The 19,099-nt window shown below is 39.0% G+C and overlaps 5 protein-coding genes and 2 long non-coding RNA genes across 15 annotated transcripts; 3 read left to right on the top strand and 4 right to left on the bottom strand.

Moving 5' to 3' along the window:
* Positions 1-606: 606 nt before the first annotated feature.
* Positions 607-6,286, bottom strand: LOC105689676 (diacylglycerol kinase 1). Its single transcript, XM_020854447.3, has 18 exons — positions 6,051-6,286; positions 5,174-5,273; positions 4,985-5,073; positions 4,772-4,906; positions 4,473-4,695; positions 4,190-4,351; positions 3,897-4,019; positions 3,637-3,686; positions 3,482-3,556; positions 3,174-3,411; positions 2,899-3,104; positions 2,644-2,817; positions 2,283-2,571; positions 2,097-2,221; positions 1,728-2,015; positions 1,439-1,640; positions 856-1,037; positions 607-757 (listed from the first exon to the last, which is right to left on the bottom strand). The coding sequence occupies exons 2-18, from the start codon at positions 5,235-5,237 to the stop codon at positions 668-670; spliced, it is 2,715 nt and encodes a 904-aa protein (XP_020710106.2). The 5' UTR covers positions 5,238-5,273; positions 6,051-6,286; the 3' UTR covers positions 607-667.
* An 18-nt stretch (positions 6,287-6,304) lies between these two features.
* Positions 6,305-12,168, bottom strand: LOC105689682 (steroidogenic acute regulatory protein-like). 8 transcript variants are annotated; one of them, XR_007279355.1, is made up of 14 exons: positions 12,027-12,168; positions 11,561-11,863; positions 11,416-11,496; positions 11,246-11,323; positions 11,109-11,162; positions 10,888-11,020; positions 10,582-10,796; positions 9,984-10,139; positions 9,750-9,854; positions 9,477-9,652; positions 9,292-9,389; positions 7,435-7,794; positions 7,196-7,309; positions 6,308-6,444 (listed from the first exon to the last, which is right to left on the bottom strand). XR_007279355.1 is itself a non-coding variant. In XM_020854474.2 (13 exons), exons 2-12 carry the CDS (start codon positions 11,828-11,830, stop codon positions 7,592-7,594), a joined length of 1,569 nt encoding a protein of 522 aa, XP_020710133.2. In that variant the 5' UTR covers positions 11,831-11,863; positions 12,027-12,168; the 3' UTR covers positions 6,305-6,441; positions 7,558-7,591. The 8 variants fall into 8 exon arrangements, 3 of the variants coding, with proteins under 3 accessions (XP_020710133.2, XP_020710132.2, XP_020710138.2); XR_007279356.1 differs by having other exon boundaries at positions 11,561-11,934; positions 12,027-12,167; XM_020854474.2 differs by lacking the exon at positions 7,196-7,309 and having other exon boundaries at positions 6,305-6,441; positions 7,558-7,794.
* LOC125501725 lies at positions 6,308-7,428 on the top strand. The gene is made up of 3 exons (XR_007279362.1): positions 6,308-6,453; positions 6,536-6,621; positions 7,103-7,428. It is a non-coding gene; the product is annotated as an uncharacterized LOC125501725 (long non-coding RNA).
* On the top strand, positions 12,091-13,144 carry LOC125501724. The gene is made up of 2 exons (XR_007279361.1): positions 12,091-12,232; positions 12,347-13,144. It is a non-coding gene; the product is annotated as an uncharacterized LOC125501724 (long non-coding RNA).
* On the bottom strand, positions 12,623-13,965 carry LOC105689688 (transmembrane protein 170A). Its single transcript, XM_012406885.4, has 4 exons — positions 13,824-13,965; positions 13,551-13,748; positions 13,385-13,490; positions 12,623-13,298 (listed from the first exon to the last, which is right to left on the bottom strand). Exons 2-4 carry the CDS (start codon positions 13,624-13,626, stop codon positions 13,103-13,105), a joined length of 378 nt encoding a protein of 125 aa, XP_012262308.1. The 5' UTR covers positions 13,627-13,748; positions 13,824-13,965; the 3' UTR covers positions 12,623-13,102.
* Positions 13,888-16,506, top strand: LOC105689685 (mediator of RNA polymerase II transcription subunit 8). 2 transcript variants are annotated; one of them, XM_048658245.1, is made up of 7 exons: positions 13,888-14,028; positions 14,110-14,335; positions 14,413-14,658; positions 14,912-14,920; positions 14,990-15,160; positions 15,235-15,352; positions 15,903-16,506. In XM_048658245.1, exons 2-7 carry the CDS (start codon positions 14,171-14,173, stop codon positions 15,980-15,982), a joined length of 789 nt encoding a protein of 262 aa, XP_048514202.1. In that variant the 5' UTR covers positions 13,888-14,028; positions 14,110-14,170; the 3' UTR covers positions 15,983-16,506. The 2 variants fall into 2 exon arrangements, with proteins under 2 accessions (XP_048514202.1, XP_012262304.1); XM_012406881.4 differs by lacking the exons at positions 13,888-14,028; positions 14,912-14,920 and having other exon boundaries at positions 14,035-14,335.
* Positions 16,212-18,822, bottom strand: LOC105689684 (thioredoxin-related transmembrane protein 1-like). Its single transcript, XM_012406879.4, has 5 exons — positions 18,620-18,822; positions 17,929-18,090; positions 17,680-17,854; positions 17,502-17,603; positions 16,212-17,423 (listed from the first exon to the last, which is right to left on the bottom strand). Exons 1-5 carry the CDS (start codon positions 18,805-18,807, stop codon positions 17,163-17,165), a joined length of 888 nt encoding a protein of 295 aa, XP_012262302.1. The 5' UTR covers positions 18,808-18,822; the 3' UTR covers positions 16,212-17,162.
* Between the last annotated feature and the right edge of the window lie 277 nt (positions 18,823-19,099).

Genomic DNA, 19,099 nt, shown 5'->3' with positions numbered 1-19,099 from the left:
ACAACAAATGAGACTAGGAAAAAAATAGTTTTATGGATCAGTTCAAAGACCATGTTCATCAGAATTGGTGATCTTTCATCCCAAGTAACATACGTAGGTATCAGTCTATGCTGCATTATGTCCATGTGCATTCTTTTTTTATTTCTTATTATTCTTTACTTACAATTATAAGAAGCAGCCCTCTATGGCTAGTACATTTATCGCGCTGTAATTTTTGAAAGACATTTGTGAGACACCGGGAGTGAAGATTTGGTATCTCATTGCCTTTACGGAAGTATACTATGGTATGAGTTCGTCCTTCAGCACATTTGAATAACACACAGCGGTTCAAGAGAGCTGCAAACTCATTCTGGCGTACTTTTACACATAAATCCATCAACATCAAGATCGGTTCAGTTCGGTCTTTACTTTGCTATTAATTAACCCTCTGGGGTCCTATGTCGAATGTGGCCATACATTAAATTGTATCCCAGTAGGTCAGATGTCAAGCGTTACAACAAATTCATGCTAACTTTAATACTCTGGTGAAGTTTTACGTTTATCATAATTTAATGCATACAGCAACTTCTTCATCTTATGTAACTTGGAGTAAATAATTCTGGGATGAACGTTCAAAAATAATACTTTTATAAAAAGATACAAGCTGATGAGACAGAATAATTCACACTTATCTTTTAAGAAAGTGAAAGAATCCCTTGCTCTTTTCAGGCGGAGGTGCCATCAACATCGGTACTTGGTTTTTATGCGTGATGTGAATCTGGAAACAAAGGATGCAAAAAATGCGAGAAATTAAAAAAAAAAAGGAACAAAGTCCAAAATACTTGATGTATGGATATTTTCTAATAAATCGCTCACCGTGCATGGTCCCTGCATCCATGGCTCGCCGTCAATTTGCATAGGAAATCGTCTGGTCGTTTTTATCTTAACATTACTACACTGGGCCAGTCTTCTTCCTGATGCTCTGAGACCGGTCTTAACTTGACCCATGTGCAAGCAATTTTCTAAACCTATTACTTCTATGAGATTATCTCCTATATCTGCAACAATCAGTCCGGTCAGTCTGGTCAGGCTGGAATTTGGTTATAATTCTTGACAGTGATGAGTCAATCACCAGGAGCAATTCAAGAAGTATAACCCCTTTTAATTCAATTCAATTGCCTCCCTGCCGCATTTATTTGGATATCTAGATATTATTAGAACGACAGTTTTCCGAAGTAATTGAAGGGTGTGGCAGCTGTTCGCAATTAAGGTACTCATAATATGAAATGCTCTCAATTACAGTCCTTCATACTCAGTCAGCTAGACGAGCTGTTAGCATTGTGAGTAGCTCTAAAAATTTGCAGCCATCTGGGCCCGGATTGGCATGAAACTCTTCAACCTTCGTTAGTTATGCCATGTGCTTTCGAAAATTGAAATAGATGGATGTCCGATAATTTACCTTGAATAGCGGCGTTCAAATCTACGGAATGGAAACTACTAGTGCTCAGTTCTTTATCTGGACGTTTCCGACGCTTCCCAAGGTGATGTCGCCCGTGGTTCTCACCCCATAAATTCGAACCCCCATGAGTGAAGGGGATATTCAATAGAGCTATGCCTTGGAGCGGCGGCCCATGAGCTATATCTAAAGGAATGTCATCACACTAGAGAAACGAAAAAAAATCTGTTACCATTACTTTGGAATAAAAGCGAATTGCAGCAAATAAAAAATTATATCATATCTCCCGTACTATTATTTCCAAATATTCGTGGAGATTTTTACAGCTGGCAGCAAATTGCTCACTGGTTGCATACTCGAAATACCAAAGCTTATTCTTCATCCTGCTGTTAAATTTTTCTGGATTCTTCTCCCTTTCCAAATGAAACTTTACGCAAATTGCGGCGTCAACACCCACCGAAAAGTAGTTGTTTATTATGTTATACGGTATGCTTTCCTGATTAGGTTTTTTCTCTTCATCCTGATCTTTCATTTCGATTTGCCATCGATCCATCATTACTGGCATCGCCTTTTCTATTCTCTAGGGGAAAAAAGAGAGAACAACGATTGTAGCTTTCTGCTCATATTTCTTTTACATGGAATACACGTAATATATTTTTACCTTAAGAACCTTGTAAATTGCCTCCCCCTCATATCCACCACCCCAACGGAGACATCTTGCCAGGTCATTACCTGTTCCCAACGGAATAACGCCGACAGCAGGTTGTTGTTGAAATTGAACACGATCTGAAGCAACGTAAAACGAATAAAAAAAAATTGAACGAACTTTTCACCTTCACCAGCTCACCCATTGTTTCCAAGATCCATCCAACGGTGCCATCTCCCCCACAACAAATGACTCTGAATTTTTCAACATCTTTGAACATTTGAAGCCCTTGCATAGGACCCCCGGTTGCCAAGTTGTGAACTTGTCTAGGATTCAGGATGTACTGAAATTTTCTGAGCATTTTTTCACCCTGTCTGCCACCAGATTTTGGGTTTATAAAAACTAGCAGTGGAGTTACTCCGACCGGCAGAGTAATTTGAAAGGATATGGCTGGCTGCTGATGGGATTCTCCTCTGTATACGGAGGAGTTCTAGAATAGTGATCGAATGATAAAACTAGGTTTGTTGGTTCAGGATCAATGTAGAGAATAGGTAAAACATACAGAAGCGGCAGATGCACCGTCCTGTCCATGTCTGCTGTCTCTTTTGCTGTCTCTAGAGAGCGACCTTTGTCTGTCGATAACGACGGGGCAAATAGCAGTGGGTGGTAATATGTGGGCCGCGTGTTCTCCAAGAGTGCATTCAGCCTTGACTTGAAAGACGCATTTGTTGTGAAGCTGAAAATTAATACAACTACAGTGAAGATTGCTCAAGTGCTAATTTCATTCGAGGAAAGAGTATAGCAAATTGATATTTACAGTGACTTGGCACCATCGACAATGGAGTCCGGTGATTCCATTGTAACTTTTTATCGTTTTCCTGCATTTCGAACACTTTCCATGGCAGTTACCTTCCACCCAATGGTGAGCCATCGTTTGAGATGTTTTTTTACTCTTTACATAAGTTGCTATGCAAGAAGCAGGCGCTCTTTGAACGCACCTCTCATGTACGGTATATTTACAAACTGAAAGATTAATTATATTTCACCAAGTGAACTACTGGCAATATGTACGTACTTGTGAGCCATACTTACAGACACAGGACAATCCCTTTTTACCCAAACCAACGAGCATGTTGAGACACAGATTACAATAGGCTGGTTTACTGAAATGTTTCAATTTCCAGAGATGATTCCCATCCTCTTTAACATGCGAGTCAAGCCCCAAAAGGACAAGGAGTGGAATCGTTGTAAGACCTCCACGTTTCCATTCATCCAAAGATACAGTCCCATCGGAGTCATAGTCGATCTCTATCATCATATCTTGAAGAATCTGATATTTTTCATATTTAGAGTTTAGCTAGCTATTTTGCTATCCACTGTATACTTATGAAAATACTTGCCGGCTTCAGTTCAGTGACATCCCAGCCAAGATATTCCGCAACATTCATCATCTGGTTGACTATGCAATCTATTTCCTATTCAGAAGAATTGTTTGCGTTTTTTACAAAATTAACCCAAGACCAATAATCTAGCTTTCTAAAAAATTCTGACTCACGTTTCGGTCAAGAACTCCATTCCCGTCAGTGTCGTACAGCCGGAACATAACTAAAACAAGGTTTTCAAACTACTCAAATGATTTCGTCACACCAAGTGTTAGAATATCATAAACTAACGCTGTTGTTTTTGATTTTTTTGTTGTTATTCATGTTACTTTTAGGTGAGATACACCCTTATGATTTATCATTGCCTTGCACAACAGCGAGAAAGTGAACAAATAATATCATATGCACAGGATAAAGTATGTGTTTTTCTCACATTCGAGTTTATCTTCGGGTCGGCCAGCTTCTAGCAGAGAAAGATAGCAAATGATATCTTTCAAGCTTACTTTCACGGAGTATACATCTATCATGCTCTGTTTTCTGGCCAGATGCCGCATTTCTGAAAAACGATACAACATTATTGTATTATATCTTCAACTTCAAGTACAAGTAAAATGATAGAATGGTTCAACTGTTATACATAATGGTATATCTGCAGGGACTAGAGCTTCTAGTCATCAAACCTGGCGTTATGGAGATTCAACGATATTTGCACATTAGTTAGCTCACCTTCTAATCTGCCATTGCCGATGAAGAGAGAGTTGTTAGATTTTCGAGACGAATTTCGGGACATTTGACTGTGGCTTGGGCTGCTGTCTGTACTTTTTTTTTCCAATACATCGTGACAACTGTAGGATGTATGCGTCACGGTCAGCATAGGATGGACACTACCTGTGTACACGCGTGTGATTAAAACTCACGTGTGAAGAAATGAATAAATGATGATATGAAATATAAAAATACCAGCGTGATTTCTTTCAATTTCAATTATATAAATGTTTGGTTCGTCCACCTGTTCGAGCTCTCGCGGAAGTTTCGCTGTCGCTCCTGTGGTGTCCAAACGCTTGAAGTTTTTCTGTGAGGCCATGAATTTTTTCGACCAAAGACGATCCACCGCTATGACTCTCGGCTGTTCCACCGCTGCTCGTTATACCTGTGCTGTTTACATTGCTGTTCGACGTCGTATGCGAAGTTATGACAGCGCACGCAGTTGTGGATGATAATACCGCCATCTCCTGCAGCGATGAAGTTAAAGGGAGAGTGAACAAAATGATGTAGGTTTTATCAACCTAATTTAGAGCCCAACTCTACCTTGAGTGCTTTGCTGTCCGCGGCGTTGGGTACTTTTTTGACAAAAGACAGAAAAAGATGTCTGGCCAGTTCATCCGGAGCACCGACTTGAAGATAAGTGTCAAGAAATCTGCGGAATCCCTCGTAATCGATGTCCTGTGCAGCAATGAGAAAATGGTAAAGGATGGACAGAGGCAGATTACAAAATTCGTACAACCTTATAAAACTGCTCACCCCGTCCGGATGATATTTCTGCACTCCTCCCGGTGTAGTTGCACCACCGCAAAACGTGTCAAGTACATCTTGAAGTTTTTTCGGAGAGTCTGAGAACAACAGTGTTGGGTTTACCGGTAATACTTGAATTTTATTGTTAGCAAAAATTTCGTCTCCAATCACCCAACTAGTAACAAGTTTTTCACTCACAAGCCGCCAGATCTTGGAGCTGCTGAAACTCTGCTGGTGAAAGCTTATCCCATTGAAGAGTCATTCTCGGATCGATTCACTTGGGTCCGATCGGCAATATCTATGAAAGATGAAATTAATGCGACAGTGTGCAGCTGTAGTTGTAGGTATGATTAAATTCGTACCAACCCGTCGCACTAACATATTGTATTGACTGGAAAAATTATCCCGATTTTCTAATAAGTTCAACGGAAGAAGATCACCGACCACTTTGATTTGATAATTCTAGCCGGAGGCGCTCCGATATCAGGATAATATTCAAGGCTGTAACGTAATACCGCAATCCTACCGAATCTTAACATAATTGGATACAGGATACGTAATTCCCGTGAGGGTGCTATTTACTATCCATGCGATAAAAGAAATTCGTGCAGTAACAGGGTGTATTCGCGTGACCAATATTTTCATAACGTTGCTCTTGCTACGTAACACGAGCAACGACCGGCATTCGCACGAAACGGCTAATCCAATTCATTTCCAGGAGCGTATTTCTGCCACCCACCACATACATGTATGTATAGTTACTGTAGATATATCAAATGCGGATTAATTAAGTAATTACAAGTTTTTACCAGGTATAAAGTTCAACCAAGCTTTCAAAAATTCGGCATCGTTCCATCATCTTTGGGTTACGAAATAACCATATGATTACTAACAATAAGTGTAAGCCAAATTGGTCGTTAAATTGTTTTCACAATCAGAAAACGATATTTGCAGGTAGAGAATTTCATCGTGTTAGTTTTCGTGATAATTACAGTGAGGTATGCGAGATAAGGACGACACACAACACCTACCATATACATACGTATACATATATTTTATATACGATATGCCTTACCTATAACTACAAAACTCCTTGTTTTTCTTCTTTTTGGACAGTAAGCGATTGCTACTCTTCCATAGAAACCATCATATCTCTCGACTGAGGCTTCGCTTACGATGGGCTTTCTTCGACTGAACACTTGCGTACAATATACTGTGAACCACGTTTTTACAAGACTTGGGCTTCATTCTACACACCTTTGTTCTCGTTATAACAATCACACCTTCAGTGTCCACTTGCAGTCACAGTTGCCGTTGCAGTTGTAGTTAATCGTTGGGAATGTTATAATGTACATACACGATGATGATTAAATCTTCTACACCAAGTTCTCTTCCAGGTAGAGTGGACGTTACCGCACCGATTTGTCGCAGACGACGAATACCAAAGGGCCGCTTCGCTCCTCGACCTGCTGCATTGGGTAAATTTGAAAAATGATTCATGAATTACAGGTATGTACCTTGTTACGTATATACTAATTATTAACTTGATGATAATTGTAGGAAGGACATACGATATCGTGAAACGTTTCAAGGCGTGTTTACACCTAGGTATAAGTGTCACGAGCAATAAACGGCAGTAAGATTCGGTGAGATGTGACACGTCTTTACGATCATTGATCCCATAGGAATAAATAGGTGTAATATCACGTCGTGTACGTTATACACTGACGTACCTTCTTTACGATTTCACACAGCGGCAATTCAACGATCCAACGATCGCCGATAATTCACTGCACGTGCTAATTTTACTACATCTGCATAACCGTCATCTATCATTTGCTTGATAAATACCTGTATGTATATGTACACTTGTATAGGTAAAGACCCTATAGACGGGGTTGTCACGCCCCGTTAATTGTAAGATTGGGATGCCCTACGAGAATATATATGTATATCTATGATTTTATGGACAAAGTGATTATGGACATTGTACGCGTATAATGCCGGGGCATTTTAAAAAATGAAAGGGCATTATGATAATAACTAATCAATCACTTGGTCCATAACATATGAATCTTTCATTTCACCGGGCTGGTCGGAGAAGTTGATCGTATTATTTGGTTGCAGGTTCGTTGAAGATTTTGTTCTTCAAATAAAATGTATAATTTAGGGATTTCTACGTATGCAAATATCATTAAATAGAAGAACCGTTGTTCTCACCAATTCGCACCGCTGTTCATACCCCAAGAGACTACATCCCCTACGATCGTATTGCTATCCTCCAACGTTCTCGATGACGACATTATTCGGTTCGGATATACCGGTATGCTCGTTCTAAATGAACCGTGGATAAGATTTGAAATGGACGAGATTCACTTATATGATACGTATGCCACGATCATGGATGAAAATCAATAATAAGGTTTAACTTATTCCCATCGTACTCGGGTTGTATTTACCATATTAGCCAATCTTTCCTCTCTTCTCGCGCACTCATGTTCATCCGATGGAGCTACATGTTAGATACTTGACGTTCCCTGCTGTTCTATACTTAGAAGCGAGATAAAATGAAATTTAATTACCAAATGATACGAAATATTTTCCCATTTAGAGCAGCTATAGTGCATTTAGGGCCGGTATCAACCGTAGCAATCCCGATATCGATGAACGAACCAGCGATTCCACCGAGCTCCGAGCAGCACCGAGTTCCCACGCAGTAGGGAAACGACTGACAGTTGACACGATTGGGATAGACGATAGAGATACCGCCTTGGACGTCCATGAATTCAAGAAACAACAATCCACGTGGTGCCACCTACCTATTTGTTGGAAAAACTGATAGTTATTGTTAAGTGGTAGTTGGTTACCATTAGCTGATCTCTTGATACCAATCTTCAAACAACGTTTCGACACCTACCTAAGGGAGTTACCAAAGGAGTTAATCGCACGATGCTCGGCGTGAATAAAACTTGGGTAAAAGTTCATGAGTCCCATGAATTCGTTGATATTACTTGCAGGATTACATCGTTCGTGCAGGCAGAGATGAATGGGCCAACATATATTGCCCTGATTTCTTTTCCAGCTATTCATTATGAAATTACATAATGAATAGCTGGACATGGTGACATAAAAGAAATTAAAAAAAAATATTTCAGCAATAATTATCATATAACTATAACTCTTGTTTTCTCTTGAGGAAATAATTATTTATACATAGTTGAAAAGATTATCGCAGCCCTATTTATATTCAGAGTCTGAACACTCCTATTATATTTGCCTGCAAGTCGGAATGAACAATAATTTGCTTTGTACGTACGTACATAGCTATTAGGCATACATACCATATGGATGTATATTCATGTTCACCATAAAGGTGGCTGCATGAAAATATATAAAAAAGAACCACACACTGTTTTCCTTAATCATGCATTATTTTGTATGTTACTTTATAAAAGTGAATTGATTATGCTTTTCTCATATATCAAACATAAACGGGTGTATACCGATTCACATAAAGGATCCATGTGTTTTAATATAAAAATAGTAAAGATGCACCGCCGGACCTGACAATGCTCTGGTTTACATAATGCGAAAAAAAACGCATTGTTCAGAGCTAAGTTCGATTCAAAGCTTTTATGAAAAACAAGAATAATACTAGATTAAAATGATTAAAAGTGGAAATATTTTAGCCTTAAGTACTATGCAGCTAAATGATTTGTTCGTCAATTGGTCTACATTTCATTAAAATGCTTTACAGTTACCAGTTTTTTGAGCCTTTAGATAAGTAATTAAATCGCACGGGAGATATTTCTTTTATTTTTGGAAGGCACAGGCTGAGTAGTTAACTACATTGAATGTAGTCGCACTTGATCCTTGAGTAAGATAAAGTCCAACACCCTCTCCCATTGACTATACTACAGTTATGGCACACTTGTTTCAGATATTACCGGTAGGTATTTACAAAACTGGTTTCACGAAACAGTACTAATAACTCCAACGGAAAAAAGCTTTGGTTTGATTTTCATCTGCAGCTCAAATTATTTGTAGTCTCTATGGAAAAATCAAATATCATTGCCAAATACAAAAAGTCAATAATTGACTCTGTATTCAGGAAGAGCACGCCAGATGAAATACTCAAGTATGCAACCTGAATTGAGATAAATTTTAATCTATGTAGCGAATGGTCTCAAGTTTAACGTCACTTTAAAGCAACGGTTATCATTCCTTCATCCGATGCACGTGGTTGCGCAAGTGTTTCATAAAATCGACGAGTGCATTCGAAAGAGAGGAGTCAATTAGTCGCGTGGGTAACCAACCTTTCAAGTTTGTGTTCAGGAGCCATGTAAGTCGGCACCGTTGATTTTCCTCTCCTTCTATAGGCTCCATCATCAGACAGCCAACGCCATTCTCGCCCCTGTGTGGATTAAATGTGAATTCATTGGTTCATGAAGATATGAAATCAGTTTTTGATTAATCAATACTATGTTAAATACTACCTTACCGTACAAAATTCTTGCGAGGTGGAATATCTGCGAACGGTATAGAAATGCAGGCACTAATGAGGCTGGAATTTCGTTCATTGCAACACCTTAACATAATAAAATCTCTTGCACCTACAATACCTCCACCGGCAGGTACTGTGGCCTGATATACGATATCGATTCCATCATCTATCGCCTATTTAACAGAGGATGAAAATAATAAATTTATATTATATAATCACCAAGTTTTCTATGTGATGAATGTTGTGTAGACATATCCATAACAAACCAACCAATATTTTTCTGGATTCTGCCAGCTGTTTGTTCCATTTAATAGACTGTTCAATATTTTGGAACAATTCATCAAGTAGCTCTTGGGCAGATAGATTGATTATCCCCTAAAATCCGAGAATTCACTTTGTTTTAAAACGATCAACCTATAGGGATTTTGCTGTTATGAAAGCAAATCACCAATGATCACCTATTATCTCTTATTTGGTACACTGAAGAAATAAGTGTTGACTTACGGTGATTTTCATTATTTTTCCATCAGGCTTAGGAAGATGCATTGAAGATACCGTGTCGCCGTTATCAGTCTCTAGTTCAAAAGTCCAGTTGGGACTATCGATGAGTTCCCAAGCACGATTCAGAGTCGTTGATGCAATCGCTTGGTACTCTTCAACCTTGGGTACGATAAAAAAAGCGGTAAGAAACATGAGGACTCTCTCTAAAGTTAATGAATATTTTCAAATTCAGCATTTACTGTATGGTCGTCAAATAATGAAAATCTATGCCCCTAAAAACTAATTTGGACGGTATGAACAACTACACCGTCACAGCTGGCTATGAATCGATATTTCTAGCCTTTGCATCTGATGATTTGTGTAATTTGATCAAAATAAAATAATTCGAGTTCAGTTCAACCAAGTTTAAAACTATTAGAGTTTTTTTTCTCACGCTTTTCGATACTCAATACTGACTAAAATATTCCAGATAGTTCGGCAGAGCTAAAAATATTCGACTATTCTATTTGTTTTTGAAGTGTCTTTTCATTATTAATATTAGTTCTTTTATTATGGATGTACAAACCGGAATCCAAGCTGCTTATCTTCAAGTTCTACTGACCTTCTGAGATGAGAGTTTTGGTAAAATAGGTACAATCAGATTTGCAGATGATCTAACTCCTCCGGACCCATTATGATACCATTCGTTCTCTTCGGTATCTGAGTGCTCAGGGGACTCCATTGGAGAATAAAAGTTAGCCACACTTTCCGTATAGTGGGAACGCGGGCCAGCAAGGAATTGCTGTAAGAGTGGTGCTCTCTCCGATTCGGCAGTACCTAATTCCACCATAATGATTTTTGTAAGTCTCAGTAAGCATTCCAATGATTTCATCCTGAACCAAAAGTTTGTATTCATGTTCGTTTCTACCTATGAGCCAATCTCGTGCCTGCATTTCTTGTGGGATTACCCGGAAATCGAAAAACCAGGCTTCACTCCATGCCAGTACAAATGATGAAAGAATCAGAAGAACCTCAAAGACAGGCTGGACACTACTTGGCCACTGAAATAACGCATTACAAGCATTGTTTTATTCAGTGCATAACTGCAATATTAATTAAGAAAAGGCCCATCATTAAAGTGATACTTACATCAAACAAGAAGACTTTGGCAATGAGGAAGGCACAAGTTGCTGCGGTAGACAACTGAAAACAAATTACTAAAGTATAACGAAATGTTAAAAAGAAGATCTCCAAACTTTACTGTTGTGATACATTTCATCACTTACAGCTATGATTATCCAATGGTTTATGTACAGTAGTGCATAGAATAGTAGCAAGACTGTAAATCTGCAGACCGCAGCCATCTAGAAAAAATACATGATCACCAGTATTTATACATGCTCAGCTTATACGTAATTGACTAGAAAGTTAATTGATTAATGCTCAGACCACATACCACAATATCAAAAAGTGAAGTTTTTATATTATAGTGAACAACTTGTTTCACAAATGCAGTTTCCACATTATCTCCAGCCAACTATAATAAGCAGAAAAATTGTTTAGCACAGACTGGAAGATAGGTCTGAACCATTGTAACTCACCATTATGCAAATTAGCCACATGAGGCAGGTGAACAGGAGGTCAAATGTAATGAACAAGCAGAAGAACCTTCGAACATTAGACATTCTGCCTTGATGTCTGGCACCAGCTATTAGATCTTCACTCAGCACAATATCAGAGATTCGGTTTATGCTATGCTGAGTGAAAGAACTTCTCTGGGACTGAAGCGATCTGGTTAGCAGTGCCTCAGCAGTTGCTCTTATTCGTCTTTCATCCTCATTTATATTTTCATTCCGTCCATCAGGATCCATCGATAGTTGTGACGTGCTCACCCCAAGGGGTGACTGAAAACGGCCTCAAATAAAATCCGTGCTTATTTCTTCAGGATTATCAGTGGTTGATGAAGAATGAAGATCTAACCTCAAATCAATCTCATTGATCAAAATTGGCTTATGGTTGATAGTCCCATAAATTGAAATTGAACGAAAAGCGCTCCGCATTGCTCACCTTATCTGATTAAAAACAGATGAGAACGTCGGCTGTGTGAGTCGGCTGGTCTCCAAGGTAGGGCAGAAGAGTGAATAACCTTTGACCTAAGGCTTTGTTACACGGAAAGATGAAAAAAATGACCGTTTGCTTCTTTCTGTTGCTGAGAAGTTGGGCTTCTTTTATATCCTTCCATCAGACTAGTTTTCCACTCGTCAACGACAGAGGTACAGAACTAAACATTAACATTTCCTACAACTTCTGTCAAAGGAGATAAGAATGAAACAGAAACAAGACGCCATATTTCACTTGACGTGTATCTTTTGTTTTGGTCGGATCAGCTGATTCTTTGACGTTCGACCGTGATCGCCATTCACTTCACAGCTGGGAAAGTGTCACCCTTTGGAACGTAAATACCACGTCGAAAGTTAGACTGCATCAACATGAAATTCCAAGTTCCAGTCGAATATCCTAAGTATACATGCAAGGAGTTGTAGGGAGGTTCATGCAAGGAGTTGTAGGGAGGTTCATAGAGAGGGTAGGATCATAGATATAGGTATTGAACACCTATGGTAGGATGCAATGCACTCGGTACAGAGTTTAATTTGATACACAAATAATTATAAAGTATTTTTATTATCAATTTCAATTTGCCAGATAATTGATCGATGAAATATGATAGTGATACTTAAAATTTTAATAGTGAATAAAATTTGCCTATGACCCTATTCTATGGTCTTTGAGCATATGTATAGTACTATTCTTCATAGCTGGAGTCATTATCTTTTTGATGCTTCTGTACATACGTATGTATTTTATAGCCAAACCAATGATACGTTGTTGGTAAGATCTTACAGCCTTTACTGTTGAACTTTGCTTATTTTTCAATAGGTATAATATGCTACAGATGTTCACACATGAGATGGCTAGTGCACCACAACTGTGAAAGATGTCGAGTTTTCTACATATTTTGTCATGAGAGTCTAGTAGGCCAATGAATGCTATAATTGATGCAACTGAATTAATGAAGCACGAGATTCTGAACTGAAGTTTAAAAATAGCAGAATCTTACAGTATTAATTCACATTGTCTCTCACTTATAACGTTGCCAAAATCCTTGTGAATCCGACACAAGCAGCCATTATGGTTTGTCCAATACCCCACAACATGGCGTATAATGGCAGCATCTGATAGCTCGACGCACGATAAACGAATGCAACTGCAGCTGAACTCAGAATTCCAGATGTTAGTGGTAGGAGCACACCCATTATTATTATCAAGATCGGAAAAAACCTGGATAATATAACACGAGTATATTCAGAGCATGGTGAGATATCGATTATAGGTATGATATAATGATAGATGTAGTTATTACTGACTTCCCATATTTGTGTTTACGAAGAGTGGCAAAGCAAATAGCTGCCGCGATTGTGTGGACAAAAATTGATGAAAATAACGCCCAGAGAAATATCTGGTACCACATCTCTGTAATCAGAGTAGACACTCATAGGCTGGAACAGATATATAAAAAGCAATGTCACGTACCAACAAACGTGGTGAGTGGGTTATAAAAGGCATTGCCTTGATGGAACACCGCACCAGCCGATAATTCATCATACATTGTCAATGTGGAACAGTAGTGAAAGAGCACTTCAATGCAAGCTTGGTATTGGTAGAAAGGTAGTCAAACTCCATCCAGAGCAAGTGTCAACATAATGTAGGAACATTGACCAACATCCTTGGCTGAAAAAATGCAATTTAATCAAATCCTGGACTTGTCATTTGTTTTCAATGTTCTAACTTATTTGTATTTCGCACCATACGATCACCGATAAGTCGCGTGCCACCCATGTATGGTCGTCACTTGGAATCAAGGAGGTAACTTGGAATGATATCAATCTGTCAGAAACCTAATTTCATCCTTTGGTGTGAAGAGAGCATGGACCAATGCGTCTGCGCTGTGGGGATCACTTGGTGCCCAGTGGTGCCGCTTGGTGTCGCTTGGCCCTCTGTATACCCAGCTGTATATCCCTTCATCACCCATTATTACACTAATAAACATACATACATTCTAGCGCCTAACCCTAATCAATGATTTGAGCAGATTTGATGCCGACATGCTGACACGATAATCGGCTGGAAATCAAAATTTGACAGAATTCAAGATGCAAAGGGAGGAGAAGCAGTTGGACACCGCTCTGGAGGCAATTATCCTTCGTGTGAGCGACTTAAAATCTGCCATAGCAGCAATGATATACAAACTTGAACACGAATATGAAACCCTCAACTGGCCAAATTTTCTTGACAACTTCGCTCTGATTTCGGGACACGTAAGTAGTTGCTTGATCGCATGAAACAAATTTGCTATCACTTTATTCTGGTTAAGCTAAAAACTCTTGGTTCTCAGTTAACTAGCCTCTCCAAAATCCTTGGGCATGACAAGGCTCCGAACATGCGTAATCTGACAATTCTGCCGTTGCTTCTCAGTCCTGAGAAAGACGAGGACTTACTTAGAACAACCGAAGGTAGAATATCAACATTTGCGCACGACCTTGTACCAGACTATCTCCGTACCAAACCAGAGCCATTAGCTGAGCAAAAGATGATGACACTTGAAGTCAAAGCTTCCAATCTCACCTATGATGCCTCTCAGGTAAATCGATTCTATTTCTAGCTGTATCAAGCCTCTCAACTCTCTCTATAGTACCTCTGCATTCAGGGTGCTTATGGTTGACTGTAAATTAGAGTTATGTTGCAAATTAAGAACTTTTGACTCTTCTATGTTAGGTCAGCCCTTGGTAGTTGATAGTTACATTAGCACGATTTTGTTAACGAATTAGATTAAACGTCAAACGACAGAAGTCATTTTAATTTGTCTGTTAATATGCAAACTAAACGCCAAATAGGACTCCAATGTAAGATTCTATAATGACTATGATTAAATCAGTGGCCTTGTTGATCTAATGGACAATATCGGCTTTCAGAAACAAGTCGCTCAGTACAACAAAGTGGTCAGTCATGTTTGGGACATTGCGAACAAGGCAAGGGAGGAATGGGAAGGTGAAGCTGGAGCCCGGGCTGCGCAAGTCCAGACTAGTAGCTCGGCAGACACTCACACACTGGTCGCTGCTGTAGGCATGGGAAAGAGTCTTAAGGTCCAGAAAAAATCTGATTCAAGTTGCCTTTAATCTTTTCAATGCTGCAAATATGTAATTGTTCACTGTTTCAGTCCGATGCTGGACAAATGGTGCAGGCGGGAGTAAGTCCCGGACCCCAAGGAATAATGGTTGGTAGATCGGGTAACCAATCGCAGACTGCGGGTCAAGGATCGATGGGAAATACACAATGTAAGCCCAATCTTACAATCACTACCACTTTTTTGTTGATTGAACATTGGCCGACTATTCAGAGAAGCTAGTTATATTGCATCAGCATTACTCGCGCATGCTGCACTTTATTATGTTGTTACTTCGGCTTCATTATTGTCGAGTTATTGCCGATTTTTCGCTTCTTTGAAGTGTAAAATTTGAGATATTCTGAGTGACTTCAGTCATAGCTTAATTCAGTCGATGGATTCGTGTTTCTGAGATCAATTGAATATGAATACGTCAAAATGCAACAAAAAAAAATGTATCATTTCCTCGATTATGGCGTTGAAAAGCAACGATTTTTTTACTTACTATTTTGACGTATTCTTATGTATCACGAGCTGAGGAATCTGAATCTGCTAATGGAATTGATCTATCTATCGAAACGATCGATTCATTGCCAATTTTTCACCCTGGAATGCGAAAAGATTGAGATATCTCTGAGATTACAACTGCAAATGCGAATTTTGGGTCAACACCTCTTTTTTAGTTTATGTTCTCAAGTTGTAAAAAATTAAAATAATTTCAGTGGGTCAGATGGGAAAAGCACCGAGTGCAATCAAGACCAATATCAAAGCGGCTTCACAGATTCATCCATATGGAAGATAAAATATTGCTGTACTGGAACCAAAAGAGCTTTTTTCCAAGCTCGCAAGTTCCAATGTCCCCTATGATGGAAATGATGGCTCATCGGAAGCTCTGGAGTACCTTTGTCGAGTGGTGTGCTGTTGAAACCAAGAATACATTGCGTGATGGAATATGTTCTACTCAGAGCTCTTACATCTATACATGAACCTGAGACTTAATCTAGGTGCTATTCAGAATAATTTTTTTTATATTCATTCCAGTTAGTTTTATTCATTTTTTCTTCGGCAGTCTGTGTTACACAAGTTTCAGCCACCCTGAATATTACAAATTTCTCTACAATGCCATAGATATTATTATCACCTGATATTCCAACGGAAAAAGTGTAATTCAATAATTATTAATCGTCAGCAGGAATGTAGTCGAAGTACATATCAAAGAAGGATGTAATGTCGATAACAGTGTATCGAGATACGTGAATTATACCTTCATTCAATAGTTAGATCGTGCAAAAAACTATAATTAAATTAATTTATCTTAAAATTTTACATCGGTATGCGTTAATTATCAACTCATCTTATCCCTATGTGCAGACCTCGACACAATCGATACATCCGTATCGATACTCCGTGAAATGATGTGTGGAAGACTTAAATCAAACCAACGATACACTGTATATTATCAATGAGTAGATGTTTCAGGTGCCTCCGTGAATGATTTCAGCATCCGATTGTGATTTAAAATGATTAACTGCTAATGCCATGGTAAAATTGTCAAGGGTTATACTTGTCCCGTTGGTGTAAAGAAATTTGGCAAAGTGTACGATAACTACCTACTTAGGTATGTATTTAGGACAGAGCTACCTGGGAGCTATTTACAGAATTGATTTTTCGCCTCTGAACACCATGTCAAATTTCACATCATATAACACAAGTTAAGAAGAAATTGATTGTAATTTTATAGCAGGCACCCGTGTAAAAATTCTACTCAAATACGGTTCAAACATTCAATCAACGACAAATTTACGGGAGAGCTGGGTTATTGAGTTACATTGCAATTTACGAGCACGATTTAAAAAAAGAAACGAAACAATTTAAAACAACAAATACTAACGAAATTGTAGTCTTTGTTGCGGTCAGTATTCAGATCCATAGCCTAGCTAGATGGATATTCGGTAATCTCAATTTTTTAGTAGCTATAGAATCTAGTCGGCCTTGCGAGGCTTCCGCTTGCGAACATTCGGGCTGTTAGATGTGCTTTTTTTATCGTCGTCTTGTTGCTCTTCTTGACCATCAGATCCACTGGCATCTTCGTCTACCAAATCATCTTTGACGTTTTTCACCAACTCTTCGTCTCCTGGAGATTTTTCTTGCATGAATCCACCAGATCCATCTTTTTGCTTTTTCTTGTCCGAGAAGGATATTGGCTTGGGGGGATAGATCAAGTCAATGAGACAGACGATCAACTGAGAAGTAAAATTATTCGTTAGCCCGATCGAGCTTCTATGACAACCGCTAGAACCTTTAGATTAGATTGCACTTACGAGTCCTAAAACTGCACCCAGGATAATAGTGGCTATTGAAAAAATCAGATAACTTCCCCAGGTTGGCAAGCCGTAGTCCTCCATTAGTTTATTGTGCATTCCCTTAAAAAAAAATCAAGATAAATATGAGAATTCTATGAGCGACAAAGTTGTGCACCTAATGTTATTTTATACCCACCCTGAGTATTTGCGAGAGTTTGAAAAAATAGCTGATCACAGACATTTGCATCGAGTTAGGACTCTTCCAGCTGGAAATTGGCTCAAGCTGTGCCCATTTTTTATCCATAACAAACGCAACGAGAGATTCCTTGTCTCGAGGACTTTTATACTGCCGGAATATGCCATCCTTTGCACTAAAAGTCAATTAGAAAAATCAGATGATTGGTTACAGATAGTATGAAACGACCATTTATGAACTATGACTCACTGGTATATCGTGGGCAGGGCAGTGACCATGAATCTTCCGCTTAGTCCTGGGGAGTTGGTCACGTCAACTTTGCCCACTGAGATTCCCAGATGGCCTTGTCGAAGTGCAAAGCTCTCCCAAACCGGCTCCAATGCTTTGCAAGCTGGACACCAAGGTGCATAGCTATGACCAAATGAAATGATATCAGTCTTAGAACACAATTAATAGCTTGCTTGCGCAGCAAATGTCATGTAATCGATTATCCTACAAAGGCAGTTCTTCCAAATACCTATTACAACTCGGTACAGAAGTCTCGATATTTTTAAATTGTATCAAGAGAGAAGATTAAATCTCAGCGCCAACTACTATTTGGAACACCAAGTGTAAAGGCTTTCGCCAACCTAAGCCAATGATAAGCTGTAATGTACAAGGATTTACAGATATTCTAGGAGGTGATTTCTAGGAATCATGTCAAAATGGTTCAAATGCTATCCGCGTGTCAGCGATTATAGGTTATACTAAAAACGAACATGTTCTTGGGGATCTTTTCGGGGAAAAATTGGGTTGCAGCATTTCTAAAAGTAGGTAACGACTGGCTGGCTATACGCTAAATGGTTTTTCGACACGCCATCATAAATGCCGATTTATCGTGTATATGGGTGGTGCAGGGTAAACGAATAAACCTCATGGTTAAATTTTCTCGCGCACTCACAATTCTACCATCCATTCTCCGACCAAAATCTGATCCCAATTGTCCTCGCTAAGCGACACCGAGCCATCCTTAACACTGCTTACACACCGGCTTGACAATAACACGGCAAATATAGAAAAACAGAGAAAATTCCGCGGGACGATCATTTTTCCCTTGCTGGGCTCTGACTCAGCAGCGTATACATACATACATACCTATGTATGTACACATATGCTCTGACCGTGGCCAAAGAGGATGGGGTAGAGTGGAAGGTAGAGTAGAAGGTCGAAGGTCTCATAAGGCGGCAATCTATTTTTTCGTTCGTAATGGCTGTACGTTGATTTTGAGCTTCATTGTCTTTATTTCATCAAAGCATTGATCAAAGCTACAAAAATATATGGGGACATCCAAAATTACAAATTTCAAACTTCATTTCAACCTTCAAGTCGAAAAAAACTTATGCCATTAGAATTTTTGCGATTTGACGAGCACAGTGACAAA

The sequence above is a fragment of the Athalia rosae genome, chromosome 7 (assembly GCF_917208135.1).
Source record: "Athalia rosae chromosome 7, iyAthRosa1.1, whole genome shotgun sequence".
NCBI classification, from domain to species: domain Eukaryota; kingdom Metazoa; phylum Arthropoda; class Insecta; order Hymenoptera; family Athaliidae; genus Athalia; species Athalia rosae.
The sequence above is the reverse complement of the archived record's forward strand: the minus strand, read 5'-3'. Positions and strand labels throughout refer to the sequence as shown.